The 22,071-nt window shown below is 49.7% G+C and overlaps 1 protein-coding gene across 1 annotated transcript in view; it reads right to left on the bottom strand.

Annotated features, from left to right (window-relative positions):
* The window catches only part of LOC144134870 (uncharacterized), a 36,043-nt gene extending 14,388 nt beyond the window's left edge, over positions 1-21,655 (bottom strand). The window contains exons 1-15 of the mRNA XM_077667709.1: positions 21,463-21,655; positions 16,598-17,044; positions 15,675-16,077; positions 14,540-14,797; positions 13,142-13,435; positions 12,116-12,250; positions 9,731-10,030; positions 8,784-8,990; positions 7,962-8,123; positions 4,494-4,680; positions 2,900-3,036; positions 2,481-2,601; positions 1,638-1,802; positions 611-757; positions 98-219 (exon numbers count right to left, since the gene is read on the bottom strand). Of these exons, the coding sequence (XP_077523835.1) occupies positions 98-219; positions 611-757; positions 1,638-1,802; positions 2,481-2,601; positions 2,900-3,036; positions 4,494-4,680; positions 7,962-8,123; positions 8,784-8,990; positions 9,731-10,030; positions 12,116-12,250; positions 13,142-13,435; positions 14,540-14,797; positions 15,675-16,077; positions 16,598-16,902 (2,943 nt within the window). The 5' untranslated portion in view covers positions 16,903-17,044; positions 21,463-21,655. The remainder of the gene's footprint in view (positions 1-97; positions 220-610; positions 758-1,637; positions 1,803-2,480; positions 2,602-2,899; positions 3,037-4,493; positions 4,681-7,961; positions 8,124-8,783; positions 8,991-9,730; positions 10,031-12,115; positions 12,251-13,141; positions 13,436-14,539; positions 14,798-15,674; positions 16,078-16,597; positions 17,045-21,462) is intronic.
* Between the last annotated feature and the right edge of the window lie 416 nt (positions 21,656-22,071).

The following is a 22,071-nucleotide window of genomic DNA, read 5'->3' on the forward strand; positions in this document are numbered from 1 at the left end:
AATAGTTTATCCAGAATTATGTAGCCCTTCCCCAACCCCACCCCCCAGACTAAGACTAAGCAGACTAAGAGACCACAAAATAAGCAATATTGCTCACCCCAATGGACGCCTTTCGTTCCTTTGGCGGGTCGCTGTGGTAGTGCATAGGATTGCAGTTGTTATTGAAGATGAGGTCCTCGTACCACAGCACTGAGTACTCGTCACCATCCAGGTCAGAACCTAAGCACAGGTAGAGACCACATTAAGGGGTACCATTGGAAACAAGCTGCATCCGGCCGTCTGTCAAAGCAGTGATGGCGAAGGTCCTTGCTTAATGACCCAATTAAACGGAGATCAGTGAGTGGAGGAATAGTTGCGACGCCGAAATGAGAAACTGAGAAATATTTTATACCTCAGGTAATGGAACCTCACAATACGTTTTTTCTCACGCTGTGACTGTGTTCACAACATACATCAGTCAAAGCCCGCAGAGTCCTGGCCTTGGCAGAGCCCTGACCTAACGCGCACGTAAACTAAGGCACGCTATCCGTCACAAGCGCAGAGAGCGACGGTTACATCCGTCTCCGCATAGCACAGTGTCAACAGGGAGCGCGCCAGGAAGGGTGCGTACCGGCCATCTCGTCGGGGTGTGGCCGCTCCCCCTTTTGAGGGAAGACAATGCAGTCGCGCACGTGATGCAACTGCGGCACATTCACCGCCTCCAGCTTCCGGATGTCACCCGGGTTCATGCACGGGTTCTTGGTCACGATCACGTCACCTGCGTATCCCACCGTGCATGGAATACTCAGTGACTTTAATGCAAAGTGCGGCTGAAAATTCAGGTGAAAAAAAAAACAATCTCATGCGTCAACCTTTCGGCTCCTCTGTGCGATGTAACGAAAATAGAATAGTCCTTTCATTCCAAGCCAATGAATAAAATGGATATACTCGCGGACAGCTTTTTGTGGCTATGCAGTGAAGCTACGAGGGCGACGCGCAAGGCTTTCCCATGCGCAGTCTTACCACGCTCTCACGAGAAAGAGAGATAGGCATTTCAGCTGGCGGCGAGTATAGTATGCTGTTTCGGCTCCAGATGCCGGTTCCTCAAGATTACCGCGATTAGCTGCGCACAAAGCACGGGTACCTCACCACTGTATATATCTATTGCGTATCCGGTGCTGTCAACATAGAAGCATCGATCCGTGCAAACCACGGATATCTCACAAGATATATCCGGGACATTTCTTGGACAACTGAGCATTAGTAAGTCCTAGCTTCGGCTTCAGATATGAGAATGCCGTAACCAGAGAAGGAGCTCGCAAGCGAGGCCAAAACAAGATAATTTCGTTCAGAATCGGCACACGAGAAAATTAGGCGTGCGTTCATGTATACAGACTACAATAACGTGGTAGTACCGTCGGAGAATTCTACTTTTAGATCCGACTACAAGAATCTATATTTCTGCGACAACAGCCCTCGAACACGCAGCACGTTTGCATATGCCTTCGAAGCATGTACTCGGGCACTTTATTCCCCTACCATTTCAACCACGGTCACATTAATGGATTCTTTCGAATAAAATATGAAAGGTGCTGCCTAAACGCACCGAGACATTGCTGCACTATGCTTGCTAGCACGAAAATAGGTTGCTGTGATACCTTCGAGGATGGTCGCAGGGTCGTTGACCTTGTACCGCAGCATGTCGTTCGAGTACTGGACAAACACCTGTCCGTACTCGAGCGTGCCGGTCTCGTCCAGCACGCCGAACATGGTGCGCCCGTAGTTCGGAGGAACCAGAATACGAGCCTTGGTCCTCAGTTCCTCTGCAAAAGGTGTATACATTATCCGGCGTGAAGAGGCAAGGGTTCGTCGTTCACACATGCTGTTGTAGACAAGTTCAGACAAGCTCCCTGAGGGCCATTCAATGCCTTACGAGCTGAAGTTCTTTGCCTCAGGAAACATTGATCTTTATGGGCAATCTTTGACTTGACCATAATCTTTGTCGTCAATTCGCTGAATGTTAAGCCGGTCATTTCGCTGCCGTATATGCGTTTGTGGGCTATTACAAGGCTCGTACGCGGGTCCAAAACATCTCTGCTGTTCACTGTGACACTGATTGAAGGCATTTAAGACCAGATACTACCTTCCAGAAATGTGTGGTTATGCTATATGCAAAGGGAACGACTGTAACGATTACCACAATAGGCTGGTTAATGCAAGCGACAGGTTCTCGATGGTGTCACCTATAGCATTTAATCTATTTTCCGTAACATTAACATTAGCCTCATAATAAGAACCTTATTTTTGCGCTAAACATCGCACAAAACTGACAAGGAGGATCCGGTGAAGAAATTGGAAATTTGAGATAACTTTGAAAGATCCCGGAAATTAGCGTAATTAATCGGCAAAAGGACGAAGTCAGGGCCAGGGTGCTGCTTCTCTACACTTCTTCCCCGACGACGAAATGAACAAAAGCGGTTAAGCTCATGTGTTTCACTCACTCAGGACCTTCTTGTTGACGGCGCGAACTAGAGCCCGAAAGAAGGGCTCGACTGTCAGGTCAATGCCCACGCCGGCCAGCTCCTTGTACGGGAGACGCCAGGCGCAGTAGGAACGGAGAACCTGCACAATTAGTAAGGCGCACAGTTTCGTTATCAGTTTACAAGCACCTTCCCACTTCATAGGTCGTTGACCCTGTCTCCAAAACCCTGAATCCATCCTTCAATGCGACTAAAATGGGATCGGATGTCAAACATGGGTTTCAGTAATTCGACAAAAATAGGATCAGCTGTCGTATATAGGGTTCAGTTATTCGTCTAGTATGGGATCGGCTGTCGTACATGAGCTTCAGTTATACGTAGAACAGTGCACTGACACCACACATGGCACAAAAGCTGCGAAGATGAAAAAAATTTCTCACATGCGCGGCCTCATGGGGATCCATCATGCTGTCGATGAAGGAATCGAGGATTTTGTTCTGCAGCATCAGGAACACCTCGGCCTTTATGCCGCTCTGCTCCAAGATGGTGACCATGGGTCGGTTCAGGTAAAGAACGCCTGTGAGGAGCACGGTAAATCATCACGGGCGTAAATATACTGTCGCGGCAGCACGCTCAAAATGTAACTCTGTTGCAGTAATCTATTCCTACAATTTGCAATGCATGTCACGGATTATCCTCACTAATGAATCAGCGACGTCCACCGCAGAAGGAAGGCGTGCCCTTTCACGCTTTGTAACATACTGTGGCTCAATGACTATGCCTTCTGTCTACTTGTGGTAGCGAGGAGCCAAGTACGGAACAGTGCACAAATGCCAAAATTTCAAGCTCTAAGTCCGCTGTGTAACTGCAACACTCAGAGGCAAATGTACATTGAAATTTTCGCGCAAATAAGCAGTCTTTCGTTGCTCTGCTCCAAGATGGTGATCATGTGTCGGTTCAGGTAAAGAACGCCTGCGAGGAGCACGGTAAATCATCATGGGCGTAAATATACTGTCGCGGCAGCACGCTCAAATGTAACTCTGTTGCAGTAATCTATTCTTACAATTTGCAATGCATGTCACGTATTATCCTCACTAATGAATCAGCGACATGCACCGCAGAAGGAAGGCGTGCCCTTTTATGCTTTGTATCATACTGTGGCTCGATGACTATGCTTTCTGTCTACTTGTGGTAGCGAGGAGCAATGTACAGAACAGTGCACGACTGCGAAAATTTCAAGCTCTAAGTCCGCTGTGTAAGTGCAACACTGAGAGGCAAATGTACATTTAAATTTTCGCACAAATAAGCAGTCTTTCGTCGCTATCCATTCATTTGGTATTCATTCCAGTGGGTAGAGAATAAGTACCCCTCCCGTATTCTGGCCTTTCAGTTATCAGGTTTATCTGACCCAGAGGAAAATTTCGTCTACAATCCTGCTTCACGTAAACTTTTCTCGATGACTGTTCGTGGCCACGTGAAAAAACGGCACTACACTTCAACAGAAATTGTGGGATACTCTGCACGACAATTCATTGTAAGCGTGGAACAGCACCCCGAACTATGGATCCCTGAAAATTCGCTAAGATGCTCATAAGGAGCCAAGCGCAAGCCCACTAGGACACAGCGTAACTGCAGTCGGATACAATTGAAGAACGAAGCGGCTTTCCCCCATAAAAGGACCCCCTTCCAGCCAATGGCATCAGCAGATTTCCATGACCCTGCTAGCGTGACATGCGGGAAGCGCCAGATGAAAAGAGATTGTCCACTCCCTCTTTGGTCGGGGACAGTCCCCTCCCTGCATTGTCACGCCGCTCCTTGCGTTGTCTAGCTAGCAGGGTCATGAGAGCCGGCCGTCGCCAATGGCTGGAAGGGAGTCCTTTAACTGAAAGGAAAAAGTCGATTCGCTCTTCAGTTGCATCCGACTATAGTGGACTGCGGGAGAGAGCACGGGAGAATTATGTGTCTCTGTGTCCAACTGCTTCTCTAAGCGCTTTCTGTCGATGGTCGCGGTCATAGGACATGAAGACAACGCACGCGGCTTGCTCGTCTTCAGCACGTATAGGTCGGAGTGGTCCGAGTGGAACTTGCGCATGCTCTCGCGGAAGACGATGCGGCAGCCGCTCAGCGTCGGGTCCAGCAACAGCATTCCCTTGCAGCCACCGTAGCGGATTTGTACAGCGCACGGCTCCTCACCCTCCTCTAGCTCCAAGGCGTGGTGGACCTGCGGAAGGGCGGACAATGAAGGCTTCTACGAACGGCTATGTACTTAGGTCACTCCATACATTATATTTTAACAAAAATAGGAAAAACCGCCAGGACCTTGTCTTATGCGGGAGCTGCGGGATTACAAGATAACCAGTTCCGTACCGGTACAAGCTTTCTCCTGGCGTTGTGCTCGTGTTTCACGTAATTAGGGTCACAATGGCCAGATCCGCTGGGTCATCATAACCACAAAGGACACATTGCCGAGAGCACCGTCCCTGGACTTTCTAAACGGCAAAGAGGCGAGTTTTAGTCAGGACATAGTAGTCACCACCGATGGTGACACTGCCTGCCGCAGAGGATGTCTCGTATACAGATATCGCTGCAAAAATACCGTCCTATGCATCACAGGTTTCTGTAGTTCATGGAGCAGAAACGTATCTCATGTATGGTGGATGACTAGACATTGGACTTGGGCAGCATTTGGACATTGATGACACGTCCACTCCTCACAATAGACAGGGTTTATGCTGGTGTATATGACAAAAATTCCAGGGTTTTCAAGGACTTTCGAAGCCCTCTGCGTGATTTTCAAGGACCACATTCGCAGTTAGAAATCCAAATAAGACAGATGTGCAGCGGTAGAAAGAGGCGTGAAATGATGAGAATTCACTGAAAAAGGGGATTGTCATTGGAGCCAATATTTTAACAAAGAAACTTGTCTTCGGATAAAACGATGGCAACAGCATATTTCCTTTTTCAACCCCTTCTCATCATTGTTTGTTACACGGATGACCACTTTCAGTTTGTTAGATGATGCAAACATTTATTCGCTAATGAAGCAAAGCAAACACTCAATCAGTCCTTAGGTGGCCCCAATTCGCTTCTCCTCAATTTTTATGTCTATGTCCAAGACCTCCTACTGCTTGCTCTTGGCAGTCTTCCTTAGGATGTCCGACTTCATGATGCAAGTCAGGCCACTGGTTGCCTCTGCTTTTTCTGCATACAATTCTGCTGAAGCTGTCAATTCTGCAACTACGGCTTCTAGTTTCTTTTTCCTCCTTCTGAGAGTTTCAATCTCTTCATCAATGCACCGTTTTTTCCGCTGTTTCGCATCTTCGCGCTCCTGCTTTTTATGTGTTTTCAAAAAGGCACGGTATTGGCTCTTTGGAGAAGTCACAGATGCTCTCAATTCCTTAGTGATGGGAAAATTGAAAATGCCACCTGCTACTTGTACAGCATCACAGCTAATCCGCTGTGAAATGCCCTGCGTCCATCACAAGTCCATGCTTCTTGCACGCATCCATCAAGTTTGACGACTGCGATGGCGCTGTCTGTGGTTCATTAGCTTGACATTCAGATATCGTCACGAAGCTCCTTACCATACAGCTACTCCCGGCGGCTTGCATGTGCTCTCTATGCTTTGCACTTTTTAGATGGCTTTCTAGTGCCGACTCCCCCATGGCAGTGATGTCGAAACACTTACAGCAAACTTTGCATTTTGCCTTGTGCGGATTTGACATGTCCGACGCAAGCCACTCTCGTTAGTCGTCGTTGTGCAGCCATGACCTCTGAAATTTGCATTTTCCGGGTATTGTTTCCACGCACGTTGACTGGCACACACTACGCTGCAGATGCACAAAATGTCACGATACCGCCGCACACGCACACCCAAGCACTACACGGGCAATAAATCTCGCGATACAACCGCGCATACACATATCAGCGCTACGCGCGCAGAAAATGTTACGATGGAACAGCACACGCGCGCATAAGCGTTACACGAGCTCAAGACGTGACGATACAACCGCACACGCAAGCGCTAAACGCGCACAAAATGTAACGCTTCGACCGCGCAACCACACACACAATGGCGGCCATTTATCTACTCAACTGGAAAGTGGATTAGATTATATTGGATCTTGGGGCTTCTAACCGGAGGACCTTACACTGAAGTCCTAGCCAACTTTTTTGGGACGCTACGACAGAGTCTGCCCCGCCGTGTCGTCACCACCACCCATCACTTGAGCCTATTCCAATTTTCAAGGCGGCGTTTAGTTGTTTCGACCGCTCTGGCCTTGGAAAAGGCTTCTTGCTCATTCACCTCGCTGTCGGTCGTTCCGCCCTCTGTCGGCTGACCTGAGTCGAAACCTAGCGCCTGCAGAAGGGTACATGTATTCGGTTGGCAGGGGTGGAGTGATCTACACAACAGAATAACATGCTCTATCGAATCCTCATCCTGCCCACACATTGTGCACATGATGTCCGCATTGATCTGGCCGGATACCGGGCTTGCCACTTCTTCGTGCGCAGCACCCCCGCTCGAGCCCCGAAGAGTAAACAGCCCCGAAGAGTAAACGGTAAACAAGCCAGCGTCACTGTGGCTAGACGTTCACGAGCGTCCGCTAGGCACGCGCTTACTTGACTGTACGAAACTTACACTCTATTTTTAACAATATCGCAGCGGGATTTCAGGTGGGTTGATATCTTATTATATACAATCACTTAATGTTTATTAAAAATAAAAATTTTTAAAATTCAAGGGTTTTCAAGCATCTTCAAAACTTCCATGTCCTTCAAGGCCTTGAAAACAGTCCTATCAAATTCCAGGGTTTTCAGGGGTTTCAAGGACCCGCACGAAATTATTTAGACATGCGATGGCCCCTCCTGTCGAAAAGAAGCGAAGCATTATCATGGGCGGCAGAGTTTTGGGATATTGTTCCTGTCAAGAAGTTGGATCGGATGAGATGGCTGTGGGAGGCGGGAGGCATGAAAAAAGGCTTCTGCTATTAACAAAAAAAAACTCGCAGGACTGTGCCCCCCCCCCCCCGTTAAGTGCAAAGTGAAACCATCGGTCAAGCTCTGTCTGCTTCCGTGACCTTCGGGATCCCGGCCGACGGACAGACACACTGCGGAGGATGACTACTTTGAAGTGCGGATTTGACTCGAGGTAGTTTTCTCTCTCTCCCTATCTCTGTCTCTCACACAGGACAGTTACCGGGTGTCCAAAGCGAATGTATGAGTGTTGGCAGCGGTGTGACAACAATGAATTTTTCAGAAAGCCCTGCCGCTACTTGGCATGCTGCCAATTTCTCTAGTCGATTCATGCCGAGGCATAGTAATTGCGCGGGAGCGTCTTGGCACCAGCGAAGTTCGTCGCTACCCGCGCGGGAGCAACTTAATTGGTGTGCGGGCAAAATCACCGCCGGCACCGCCACGCTTGTCTTGGTGACCTGAGCGACACATTAGCAAAGGTTGTAAGTTTAGACTGGTTGTCGATAAGGACGATAATATACATACCTTGCGCAGCAGGCCGTGCGATATTCGCCCTATGCCGTCGCTGAAGATGTACTCGCGATGGGAACCATCGCTGCTGCGGCCAGGGGCTGCGTGGCGGATGTCCGGTTCCACAGACGTGTTTTGGCTCGGGACCGTTAACAGACCCAACGACTGCGAAAAAGCCTGCATGCAGGAAAAGAGGTCTCCCGAATGGGCCATTTTGCCATAGCTGGCTGGCTATAATAATGGTGATACAGAATTCATGTTTGTGCAGCTGGGAGTTGTGAAATTTGTGAAACCTTTCGCAAATATAGAGAACATTAAAGAGTGGCTTCTCAGCAGTAGAAAGTGTGTAATGGAAACAACACCTCCATAATAGGCATTGGTACTCCGAAAGGAGGCTGATTTGCCTGGTTAGATCTCCGGACACAGTCCGTGCAGTGTCGTAATTATTTATGAACGCTAGTCTTACTTTCCATTCCCCCTCTGGAGCATTTTAACACTCCCACATTCGATTCGAAAACGCGCAAGGCATAACTTATGATGTGGATAATTTCACAGTCAGATATGAGTCACTGCACATGGCGCCTGATCCCTGCGGACCGCTGATCAATGAAGGGCTCACATAGCTACAATGCGATCCAAACATATATGGATTAACGCAATGCACCTGGCCATGAAAGTGTGATGAATGATGGTGAATGGCAGAGACACTTGGCTCAACCTTCTTGAAAACAAAAGCTCCGTTACTAAACGTGAAGAAGAGATTCCCTCACATACTTTCGTGCGATTTAGTCGCTTTTCCCGTCACCTCTCTCAACAAGAACGTGACTGGCCTCTGACCTGTCCAAGCCGTGCCATGAACTTGGGCACGCTGACGATGGTAGAGAGGTCGCCGATACCATCGCGTATCTGCTCCGCGGTGCGGCCCTGATTGTCGTGCGCGTAGAACCAGACGCCGTGGCTGCGTAACTGGCTCGTCGAGCAACCCAGGAACATGAACCGGCGGCCACCAATCTTCAGGCCGGACGACAGCGGAGGCTTGATCACCTACAGAAAACAAGCCCAAGGTAAAAGAGAGGAACTAAATGGACGGTTTACATTGTCATTTCAAGGAGCCCATCAAATGCATCATTTTCCTCAGTGTTCCTATCAAATATCTTCATGCAGTTTTGTGCCCTCCTCTGCACTTCAGCTACATGAATCCATACAGCAGCGGAACGAAAAAGCGACGGTGAAATCAAATTAAAATAGGCAAATAGAAGCTCATCAATGTGAGACTGAAATGTAGCACTACTGCCAATACAGATTTGTCGCATGGCATTCTGATTCCTTGTGCCCTTCAGTGCGAAAGGAAGTAGCCGCAATCCTCGGGTATCAGCGGTGTCTGTGCGTGTGAAGCCTTTCAGTAGCAAGTGTATTACCGGCTCACTAGGTGAGTGGACACGCCAGTCGCACTGTGAATAGGCGGCGCTGTTCACCTACAATTTGAGGCAGTTACATGCCTTTCCTTCTCTCAAAACCGGTGGCATGTTTAGAATGCCAATTTTGAGTAAAGGGAGGAACATAACTGGATCCCCGAGTAAGAGGACATCTCAACAGCGCTCTGAGCTACGTGGCGGTGGTGTACATGTGAAAAAAACAGTGCTTTCGCACAGTCTTTTGTGCTTAGCAATGCTAAACCGCCAGCCATTTTTTTCCTTGAGACTTCAGATACTGCATTTTTCCAAAAATTAAGCACGCTACGGCTACTTGTTCACAGGGCGATCATGAACCCCCCAACAGCGTACCGCGCTGAGAAAGTCGTCCTTGCAGGCACCCAGCGAAAAGGAGATGAGCTTGCAATCGTCGTCCCGCACGACGATGCGCAGGGCATAATCTGGGTCGCAGTGCTGAAGCAGGCGGCTCTTGCACACAAGTTGAGGGGGCATGTAGACGCGCCGAGTGGGCGTCAGGATCACCTTGCGCACCTTGACCATGTGGGATGGTAGCTCCTGGGCGATCACCGAGCCTGTGAAAACGTCGATGCGCTGCCGGTGCGCCCAATACCGGAAGTACAGGTGCTCCAGGGCACTGCGGAACCAGAACACCTGCGCGGTACCGCGCCACAAGGACACTGTTCTTGATATGCTGGATATATAGAAGCGTTGCACAAAGATCGGTAGGAAAAAGAGGCAATAGTGTTGATGTACATAAAGCATTGAAAGGAACTGTAGTCCGAGGAGAAATGAAAAAAAATTTAAAAACACGATTATGTTCAGGGTTCACCGGCACTTCTTATGTGTAAAGTGAATTTTTTTCCTCACTTTCCGCTTAAAATGACACCTTGAGATCAAGCTCCACAAAATTGCTTAGCTACACACCGTTCACTTATTTGTGTGCCCCTATTATCACACAGTTAGCATACTGCATTTCTGCATGCATTCTTTAACCGATCACATGTCTTAATACCGAGTTCCTTGTGTATCAAACTGAGCTCCTCGTTCAGTTCTGTAATATCGCACACTTGTAGCCACCTTAAAGCAGCGCAGTCTACACCATGTCATGCAGCTCTGCACGAACATCAGAGGTCTCCCAGGCGAACGCGTGGTGTTACGCTTAGACCTTTTGAATAAGCGCTCCCTGAACGTCCGTATGCACCGTACACTAGCACAGTGAAAGAGATAGAACGACCTATCCCCTCATTTGTTCGCAACCGTTCAAAGAGCAGCTATATTAATATCAGCGTGCACACATTCCTATGCTATTTATCCGACGATCAGGCACACAATAAAAAATTTCCGACAACGGTGGCTCCCATGCATGAAAGCAAGCGTTATCCACATTTTTTGCGATATTCTGGGAAGACACAGGAAACCAGACTTTGAATTTTCTAACGAAAATTCTCGTGAGCAAGCTTGGTCACGGCATGCAAAGTGCCGACAATAATGCAGACACGACATCTTTGGAAGGCTCAAGTGAAACTTTGCTAAGGAAGCAGCATGCCACTTTTCGATGCAGTCTCTGGTAGTCCCCACTTCCGCTACCATTGCCCTATATAGCCTGCAAGCCGCCGTGAAGGAATGAGGCGGAATGCTGATGCCAACAGTGCACTACACTTGTAACAACTTCATCGGGAAAGAAGCAGGTGCCTCTCAGGTGTTCATCTTGCGGAAACTCGAGGAGGAGTTCAGGAGAACAACCTGCCAGGCTATTTGTTTATGCATGTGGTTTACTGGGAAGCGCAAAAAACGGACGAGGGACGGAATAGGGGACACAAGCGCTCGTGAACGTGTTTCTGTGTCGCCTAATCCATCCCTAGTCCGTTTTTTGTGCTTCCCAGTAAACCGCATGGTGGAGGAGGTCCATCGCTTCTGGTCGGTCGCGCGTTCCCAAGAAAGAGGATATTGCACCGCATGGTGGAGGAGGTCCATCGCTTCTGGTCGGTCGCGCGTTCCCAAGAAAGAGGATATTGCAAACTTGAATGTAATTTCTTTCAATTTAATTTTATATTTCGTTACACTGGCTTCCTAACGTTGCCACTGGCCTAATTTTACCGTCACTATAAAAAAAAACAGGTTCCACTACTGCACACGAGCGCGTATAGTGTTGTCATGGGCACGAACTGAACATGCTCTGCTACATAAAACACATCTGTAGTTACACTCTTCAATTTAAAAAAAAAGCTAACAGAGGTTTAGCGCTTGTTTAACCTAGTGATACGAGCGAAAGAAATTGTTAAGCAAGGGTACATATGGTTTGGCCCTGGAGTCGGTCTGGTGCGCGTTATCCATGGCAAGACAGAGACCAAGCGCCAGCGAAGCAACTGTTTTTTGCAACATTTTGCTAGACACGTGGCAGAGCAGCGAAGAGGCCCGGAGCGAGCGCAGCTGTGGCGAATCCACAGCGAGTTACGTATTATGACGTTCCTTGCTACGCCTTCGTTGCGCCGGTTCGAGGTGAAACGCGCAGTAAACTTGACCTTGCGAGTTGTGGGAAGAGTCGAGCTTTCGCTCTAAGAAAACCACTGTTCTGCTGCTGCCTTCAGTACAGAATTCTGCAAAAGCTTACTTAACATAGTTCAGAAAACAAATCTTACTGAACGCCAGGCCAGGTGCGAGGCGAGCGGGCTGCGGACGTCAAGAGGGCCCTTAAGCTTTTGTTGTTAAAGCCAGCCTGAAAAACCGGGCTCTCACCTTTCCCTGGCTAAGCGAGAAATAGATCTCGAAGAGGGCTTCTTCCAGGGCACGGGGACACTCCTCGGCGCGCGCAGACAACTCGAGGAGCGTTTCCCGGCAGCTCTGAGCGTCCATCGCCAGCTCATCGGTGACCTGCAAAGGCGGTAATCCAGGTGTTGCTCGTCCGCGTTCGACAGTGCAGTTTTCAAGCGCCGTTCGAGTCGTACGCCCGCTTAATTCTACTTCGCTTCGGGAAGCTCCCTATTGAAACCCAAAATGACACCGTAGGTCCGCAAAAATGCGCGCATGGAATAGTGACGCAGTTTTATATTTACGCCAGGTCATGGCACAGCGCGATATGCCAAAACCGCCAACGCAGCAAATCCCCGAACGAAGGCCATCTTTATCCGTCAATAGCGTAGATCCGACCCATTGGAGTAACCCTTACTTTGGAAGCAATATGCATTCACTCGTGATAATCCTTATTGATTCTGCATTTAAAATGGTATAGTGTGGTATGGGGGGAACGTCCCGAAGCGACTTAGCCTATCAGGGACGTTGAAGTAGGCGACTCCAGAGTAATTCCGACCACCTGGGGATCTGTAACGACCAACGACAGCGCACACCGCACGGGCGCTTTTGCGTTTCGCCCCCACTAAAGCGTGGCAGCCGCGACCGGAATTGGAACCCCGGTCCTCCGGGTCAGTAGCCGAGCACCGTAACCACTGAGCACATGCGGCAGCTACGTTTAGAACGTACTTGACATTAATCTTGGAGGTCCTGTACATGTAAATTATGTGATGTACTTGATCCAATTCCAACGGGTATAGAGACACGCAAAGGGTGTCTTGTACTGTCTGTTTTGTATGTCTTTTAACTTATTCTACAGAAAACGAGAAGTTTGAAAGTGACAAGAACAAGAAATGTTCAAGAGGATCGAAGGTTTCACGCCGACGTCCTGGAACATTTCTAATTCTTCAGCTTTTGACCTTTGTTCTTGGGGTAGAGCTTACAAGAAATCCACGCAATGAGTTAAATCCCTACCTGAAAGCCCTCGGACCAGACGCTGAGCAAGGCGTACACGACGCCGAAGTCCTGCACGCTGGGCCTGGCCACTGCCTTCAACTCGCGCGCATGCAGCTCGCGCACCGGCGCGTAAAAAACCTGCGCGTTTTTGCGCGTGCGCAGGATCAGGTTGCAGAGAGGTGCCCAGTGGCGTGGTCCACTGAGCGTCAGGCGCATCATGCGACTTCTGCCCAGAACGTCGGAACCGCACTTGAAGGATCCTTCACCGAACTCGACGGCCCGGTCCCACGGGGTGGTGTCGGACAGGTCGAACTGCGACAGGAAAGGTGGTGGGTGAGCAAGCTGTAGTGCGGCTTATTTTGAGGCTGACACGAATCAATTTATTATTATTTCATGGATCAAGGAACAAACTCAGGTTACTGATGTTCTTGTTGAAATCAAGAAATCAAGAATAGCATTGCAGTCCATTGGCAGAGCACGTAATGCGAATGCACGATGACGGATGGTCACTTAAGGTAACAGAGTGGATTCTAAGAGAAGGCAAGTGTAGCAGTGCGAGACAGAGACTAATATGGGCGGATGAAATCAGGGAGTTTGCAGAGATAAGGTGATCGCCGCTGCAAAGAACAGGGTTAATTGGGGATAAGAGCAAAATCCTCTGTCCTATGCTGTCACAGTTACACTACTGCTGCTGCTGATGATGATGACTGACCTAAGTTCAGCGCCCATCATCTACACTAATGGCTGTATTAAGAAGGAGCTTCTAGAGCCACCACTGTCATAACTATATGTTTGTGTAGCAAAAAACAGTGAGGTCATGACTGTACTGCCACACTATCACTATGCCCTGTGAATGGGATAAGGATATATGGGCTCTTGCCCCGTCAAATTAAACTATTGGCATACCGGCGTAGTCGTTTTGGAATTTTTGTGTGGATTCCCATTCCCCGATGTCCGTTACTGCCTCTCGAGAAAGAAGGGGAGCGGGACATGGTTGAAAAAAAAAATTCAGATACCAGTAACTGGAAAACAAAGGCTAGGCGGTTAGAGTGAAAGTACACAAGGAGCAGAGGACGCAGAAGCGAAAGGATGTATGTCCACTCTTGGTAGTGGTCGTGAAGCTTTACACCGCGCTCTTTTAAGCAGCAGAAGTCCGGTGACGCCTAAAATACGTTTTACGCCCATTAACATCCCCTTCACCACAGCAGTCAGTGGTCCAGTTTTCTATACAGCTTTCCTTGCAGTCCTGCAATTTTGCGTGTTGCCCCACAGCTGCCATTCTACGCAGTGATGTAGAACTCTACGACTAAAGGAAACTGTAGCGGAAGGGGAAACCGTAAGAGTACAGGAGTGTGTTTGTCGGCAGGTTTTTTCTTTTAGTCCATTGGAAGCAATTAACGATATAGCGCTGCTCACCTGTGGCAGGTAGTCGCCCTCGCGGTTGCACTGGCTGGTGGCGCTGTTGCCAGCGCAAACCTTGTAAAGCAGCGGCGGGTGCAACAGCTGCAGGTAGACAATAGTGGATGTCGGCGACGTCTTGCGCAGAATGATGCGGCAGATGGTCGAGTACCGCACCAGCAGCCGGAACAGCGTGGAGCTACGCTTGCGGACATTCACGAAGTACAGGTACAACCCATTGGAACAGTGCTCAAAGTGCGCATTGCACTGCGTCACCTGGTGGAAGAGAAGGCATTCAGAAGAAGGGCCTAAACCGAATTATTCCGCTCCGACTGCGAAACTGCCGTACTTTTTAAGTATGCCTATCCATGTTGGTACAGTTTTGCACTTGCCAATTCATTCAGCGTGGCTAATACGTTCCAGGCCCTTGAAGAGCTTTATGTACTGTAAGCACAGTATATCAAACCCCTTCAGAGTCCTCTTTTAAGACTGAGGATACATTTCCTCATCATTTGCGATGTCATGCAACCTAGCCGCGTCACCCCAAATCGCTGCACCGTAAGAAAAATTGGACGACGAATTGCAGGTCGTTGATACAGAAAGGAGTACATAAAATTGGTTGTTTGAAATCATCCACGCAGTGTGAAGCACTCTCCCTTCCCCTCTCACTAGTGTTTCTAAATCTTTCTGGAGCCGCTCTTCGCAGAATTCAATCCCCACAACAATTTAGGCTGCGCGCCAAGCAAGCCAACTAGACATGTAAGGAACCAGATGAATGGATAAGGGGCCCATGTGCCAAAGTGCGTGACCACCAGGCCCGAAGCTCTGCTTTGCCATCACGTACCCAAAACCTGTCCAGGAAAAAAGGGTTAGATTTAATGTGCCTATGAGCTGCCACTGCCTTCCAGAAAAATGATGCATTGACAAGTCCTGACTACCCTTCTCATATCCCTCTTGCGACTGGGGCTCTCAGCATCATCGAAACTATTTGCCCAGCAGAAAAACACGCTGCTTTTAGGATACGACACTTTATGTCCTCACAGACTGCAATGCAGTTTATTCCCATGACCTTCCACCATGCAACCACCACTGCCATAACTCAAACTTCTGGACGGACGCCGTCAGAAAACACCCTACAGGAACATCATCTCACCTTAAAGCCTTCAGATGAGGTCAGCTCACTGTTGGGACAAGACGTCTTCGCAGATGAGCTTGTTCCATCTGAAGGGGAGCTAGACTTGAACGCTCTTCCCTTCTTTCCCCGCTTCACAGACATTGATTTGCCGGAGAGGGAGGACGAAGACTTGGCAGACGAGAGTGGCGATGGAGGAGGCGGCATGGTGTAGGTGCTGTCAAAGTGCGCCACAAAAGTGTTGTACCCGAGGAAGCAGCCGAGGGCGAACGCGTTTACGGGTACGTCCTTGTGCTCCGTGGCTATCTGGGTGCTGTACGGGTCGCAGGACTCCTCGAGCTCCTCGGATGCGAGCCACCATTCTGGCGGGCCGGACTTGCCCGCAGCCGCGCCGTTATTAGAGGCGTTCTGGCATTGGTCGCACCTGCGGAAGTGAATGTAAAATTGACGCGCGGAACCAAGAGCTGGTACAAGCTTAAGAAGCCATATGTTCGAACACAAATGGCGGTACTCTCACCACCCTAGCCACCTCAATATGGCGGCTATGAGCCCGCAGAAACCGATAGTTCATTAATTGCACCAGGCAAGAAATTTTGAATTGAAATGTCTGCATAAACACGCCCCCCCCCCTGATTTCTGAGACTGAATAGACGGAGTTGCCGATAATAATTTGCGCAGTAAGTTGTTTATGAAGCTCTACACCTCTTCCTCTCGATCACCATATTCTGAGCAGTGCTTCACAATTCATCTGCATTGCTCAAAAGGCACTGCAGTCACCTTAGTTCCAGTGCGCACAAATCTGCAAACCTCCGAATTTTGGACCCATGTCAGCGCATATGAGGAGTTTCTCAACTTACGCGACAGTAGAGGCCTGACAATATGATTGTTGAGGCCGACCGAAGACTGGCTAAGGGGAAAGCCAGAAGTACTTGTCGCGCACTCACCACTTAAGTACGATATGCATGAACGAGTCCTTGGGTGACCGCTCCAGTTGCAGCGTCACGTTTGCCGTCCAAGTGGGGCTCTCGTAGACTGCGACCTCGCCACAGTCTCCGGCCACCACTTGGCCCACGGCGCACTGCAGACCGAGAAGCCGCCGAAGCTGAGACGCTGTCGGCGTGCCCCAGCCGGAGTCCAGACAATGGACGCGCAGCGCCATCTCCCGGCAGTTGTCCTCCCGGTCGCGAGCGCAAAACGCGGTCGTCGGTGCCATCGGCCCCGGAAGAAACGGCTTTGCAGGAGGCTCCATAGTGGCAGGTGACTATTGTGCCATTTCAAACTCGCCGACTGGCTTCTGAGTTGAGTTCAACTATGTCTTCTGCTTGAGCGGTCACACCAGAAGACGGACGGGTGGACCTGGAGCTGCTCGCTGTCTTGGCCTTTGGTGCGAGCTGCGAAGAGGCTTTGCATAAGTAATTAGGGCTGAATACAGCAGCTGCATTATGGGCATGAGTGACAGCATCCCTGATGTTGGGCACCACGACTTCATTCTTGCATAAAAACTGTGATTGCAGTTAACACACACCCGCCGCTGTGGCTCAGTGGTTAGCGCACTCGGCTACTGATCCGGAGTTCCTGGGTTCGAACCCGACCGCGGCGGCTGCGTTTTTATGGAGGCAAAACGCTAAGGCGCCCGTCTGCTGTGCGATGTCAGTGCACGTTAAAAATAATAATAATAATTGGTTTTTGGGGGAAAGGAAATGGCGCAGTATCTGTCTCATATATCGTTGGACACCTGAACCGCGCCGTAAGGGAAGGGATAAAGGAGGGAGTGAAAGAAGAAAGGAAGAAGAGGTGCCGTAGTGGAGGGCTCCGGAATAATTTCGACCACCTGGGGATCTTTAACGTGCACTGCCGCCGCTGCGTTTTTATGGAGGAAAAACGCTAACGCGCCCGTGTGCTGTGCGATGTCAGTGCACGTTAAAGATCCCCAGGTGGCGGCGGCTGCGTTTTTATGGAGGAAGAACGCTAACGCGCCCATGTGCTGTGCGATGTCAGTGCACGTTCAAGATCCCCAGGTGGTCGAAATTATTCCGGAGCCCTCCACTACGGCACCTCTTTCCTGTTTTCTTATTTCACTCCCTCCTTTATCCCTTCCCTTACGGCGCGGTTCAGGTGTCGAACGATATATGAGACATACTGCGCCATTTCCTTTCCTCAAAGACCGATTATTATATTGTTAACACACCGATACCACATACTGACACATTAAGCACCGCATCCTTCTAGTCTTGTTCGGAATCGCAGAGGGGTCTAGCCAATTGACGAACAACGAACATCTCGCAAAACGCCCTATATGACTTCTGCAAAAACCAGAGGGTATCGGGATTCTTGCACCAGAAAGTTGGGCAATCGGCGCGTCGGATGAGGGTTCTTTTCTTCCAAGTAGTCTCCATCGATCAGGGAGGTGACCTACCAAGGTCTAAGGCCTACGTAGACTGCGAAACGGCATCGGAGCGTAGTGCTTCGGATGAACGACTGCCACGTGGGGCACTGCTATGTCTAGGTGGCCTAAGCAAGGCACCGTAGCGGAACGCTTCCGAAGGATGACGAACACGCGGGGCAGCATGTTTAGGTGGTATAGGTCGATTACAGGCCGGCACCTTAGCGGAGTGCTTTCGATGAAAGATTACCGTACAGGGCAACATCATGCCTAGGTCGATTACGGGCCTGCACCGAAGCGAAGTGCTTCGGGTGAATAACGAACACATGGGCACCTCGGCATCGCATCGGTATGCTTAGAATGAATTGAAAACACGAGCAGCCCCACTCGCCAATGGTTGCCCAGGGCCGACAACGGCGCCACACCGCCGCGGAAAGCTTCGGATGAATGAAAAGCTTGTAGGCCAGAAATACGTAAAGGGGCAATAGGTCTATTATGGGCCAGCACCGTCCTTCCGATGAAGGACGAGCGCGTTGAGAATCGCAAGGACTTAGTTGATTACGGCTCTTCATCGCAATGGAGTGGTTCGGAACAACAGCTACGTAGCGCATAGTCAGTGAGCGCCGAAATTATAGCTTGAGACCATTTTCCCACTTTTGTCTGCATTGGCATGAGCCCGAGCAACGAACCGGAGATCTTGTCATCGAGCAGGGCGCCGCTAAATTCTAACAAGCCTTGCGGTTGGACTACCTCTCCTGCCTGGCGCTGCTTCCATTGCTATAGTTTCAAAAGGGCAAGGATTCATGAAGGCTCAGATTAGCATTTGTTCACACTCTTTGCAGCACAAAAAATTTGGCCGAGGATTTGCTTAGCTAATCCAGGATATACAAAGCTGTTCATTAGCGTTGCCACTGACATCGAAGTCTACGTTGATTTTGAGGAAAGGAAAGGCGCATAGCTGGCTCTATGGGTCAGTGGACACCTCATTCGCGCTTTGAGGTACGCGGCGGTGGTTAGAGAGATGTGGACTGCAATAATTAGCGCTGACAACGTTGTGGCAGACACGCGGCACTGCAGCAATAGGCCGCAGCGTTCATTGGCTGAACAACCTCCCGCGATCAACCAATAACTGCCACCTGGCAGGGTGGGCCATGCCAACGTACATTCCAATAAATAAAATTGTAGAGCTATGCTTACGGGTTTCAGCGGAAGCCGACTGCCCCTCCCCCACCCCCCGCATACGAATTCTTTCAACACTCTCTTTCTCCCGATAGATATGGCCGCGTGGTCGACCAACAGCGCCGGCATATCGGTCGAAGTAGTTCAGTAGTTCCGTCTTCGCCACCGCTAACGGTGTGTTCTTGTTCAGCTCGATATCACGATGCTTTCGACTTTCCCGTCGGAATGTAAATATTCACTTCTGCCGGCATGGCGAATATCCGAACACCCCACAGCACACACCTTTCGCAATATCCGACGTGGACTACCACGCACCTCGTTAACGCGGCATTCGAATGCGGGCACGTGCGCACGGCTGCGTATTTTGAGGAAAGTGCACAGTAACTTTCTCGTATTGCTGTGCAGGACTTAGCAGCCCTAGCTGGAATTGCGAGGAGGACAAGGAGGAAAGGAAAGACGCAGTATGGAGCCGCAGGGGCGTGCGTAGGCAGGAATGTGAAATTGAATGAAGAAAGATAAAAAGACATGCCCCGGCTTGCCGAGCTTGCTCGCGGAGCCCTCCATTACGCCACCTCTCTCTCAGTTGTTTCACTCACTCCTTTATCGATGCCTGACTGACACATGTTCTGAGCACTGCAAGCATAGGTTGTTCTCCATATATACGTTTTGCCAATGTCAGTATTACAAGTGGCAATTTATACTGCACGTTGAAGTACCCCGCGAGGTCTGAATTATCAGGAGCCCTCTGCTAAGGCACCTCTCTCTCTTCTTTCACTCTCTACTTTCTCCCTTTCCCCATTGCAGGGTTGAGGTGTTCACCGATATGTCAGAGATTTAACCTACCTTTCCTTCCCCCCGCAATTTTTCTTTCTTTCCATCCCGCGTCCTAGAACTCAGCAGCGGCACACTGTAACCACTATGAAAATGAAAATTGCTTTTGGGGAAAGGAAATGGCGCAGTATACGTCTCACATACCGGTGGACACCTGAACTGCGCCCTAAGGGAAGAGATAAAGGAGAGAGTGAAAGAAGAAAGGAAGAAAGAGGTGCAGTAGTGGAAGGCTGCGGTATAATTTCGACCACCTGGGGATCTTAAACGTACACTGACATCGCAAAGCTCACGGGCGCCTAAGCGTTTCGATGGAGGCGAAACGCTATGGCGATGTCAGTGCACTATCCCTGCCCCGGATTAGGGGCGTAAGGTTTAATAGTTTTCTTCATAACTAATAAGCCACAGCAGCAGATGGGTTTTGATATCACGTGCGCAGCTGCACCAGCATCAAAGCACAGGCAGCAGCATCGAAGAAAATCTCGTGGACAGCTCGTTTGGGAGCACGTTGCTAGAGCACACCGCAGGGTAAACGGACGGGAGGCCGCCCGCGTCCAGTACCTTTTAAAGCTCTAGCTTTTAAAGCGAAGAGTCATGGACCTAACCGACGATCACGCGACCACTCCTTGCCCATAGCCGGCGACTCGCGCTAGCTTGGTCCTAATCACTCGGGGCAACAAAAGAAGTCACAAAAATGGCTATAAACAACGACAAATGCGTCCCATAATAATATATGGTATTTTGGGGAAAGGAAATGGCGCAGTATCTGTCTCATATATCGGCGGACACCTGAGCCGAGGGAAGGGATAAAGGAGGGAGTGAAATAAGAGGTGCCGTAGTGGAGGGCTCCGGAATAATTTCGACCACCTGGGGATCTTTAACGTGCACTGACATCGCACAGCACATGGGCGCCTTAGCGTTTTTCCTCCATAAAAACGCAGCCGCCACGATCTGGTTCGAACACGGGAACTCCGGATCAGTAGCCGAGCGCTCTAACCACTGAGCCACCACAGCGGGTACAAACGCGTCCCAAGATAACCTGCTGTGACTGGACGACGCAGCGTTCTGCGTTCCTGTGCAGTACCAACCGCAGCAGTAATGATAGAGCTACCACAGGCGAAGTGGCACATAAGACTCGTTGTGGAAGGGTCATAGATGCAGCCGATGCAGAGCGTCATGCTCGGAACGCTGCACGTAAGTGGGAAACGGGAGCCACAAACGTGCTGCGTGTCTAACAGAAGACGAACGCTGTCGGGACGCTGCAATGCATCTCGAAGTCCTACTGGCCTCACGTTTTCTGGTGGCATATTTTAAAGAAAACTGTGCGGTCATTGCAGCTGGCGCGAGCAGTCTTCCACGCAAGACTAAATAGGCATTCGCGATAAAGGGCGCCGCTGTCGCGGAGCAAAAATTACTCACCTTAGGCAAAACAAAGATCCCTCGTTGAACTCAAGCTTCTTTAAGAGCAAAATAACGCAAGGCTGGCCACCCGGCGCCGGTCGTGACAGGGCCTTAGAGCAGCCAGGAAGGCTTGAGCACAGGACCATCCAGAGAACAAGCGATAGGCCTAGCGGCCGCAATCCGCCAGCTGCCGTGACACAACGTGCGAGCGTTCTTGGCAGCAGCCGTTCTACGTGTGTATGAAAATGTTGATGATGATGATTATGATGTCATACGAGTTTATATGTCATTGTTGTTAGCCTATCAAAGGATGGCACATGCCCACACTGGGGGATCGGCCGAGAATCGGGTGGCTGTTCGCCTGCACTCAGTTATTAAAAACGAAAAGCACGCGGCAATGCAACACCGGTGGATTCTACCTCCTGAGCAGAGAAAGGACAAGAGTTTTGATTTCGAAATAAATAAATAATAATACTAATAATAATAATGTGCGGGATTAAAAAGAATTATTAAGTCAAAATGTAATGATTTGTAGAAAAGAAAATTTTGTTACACATAGCAAGGCATACGGTCCTTGCCGATGGTACGTGGTCCTGAATCGAGCCATAAGGGAAGGAATAAAGGAGG

The sequence above is a fragment of the Amblyomma americanum genome, chromosome 1 (genome assembly GCF_052857255.1).
Source record: "Amblyomma americanum isolate KBUSLIRL-KWMA chromosome 1, ASM5285725v1, whole genome shotgun sequence".
In the NCBI taxonomy this organism is placed as follows: Eukaryota; Metazoa; Arthropoda; class Arachnida; order Ixodida; family Ixodidae; genus Amblyomma; species Amblyomma americanum.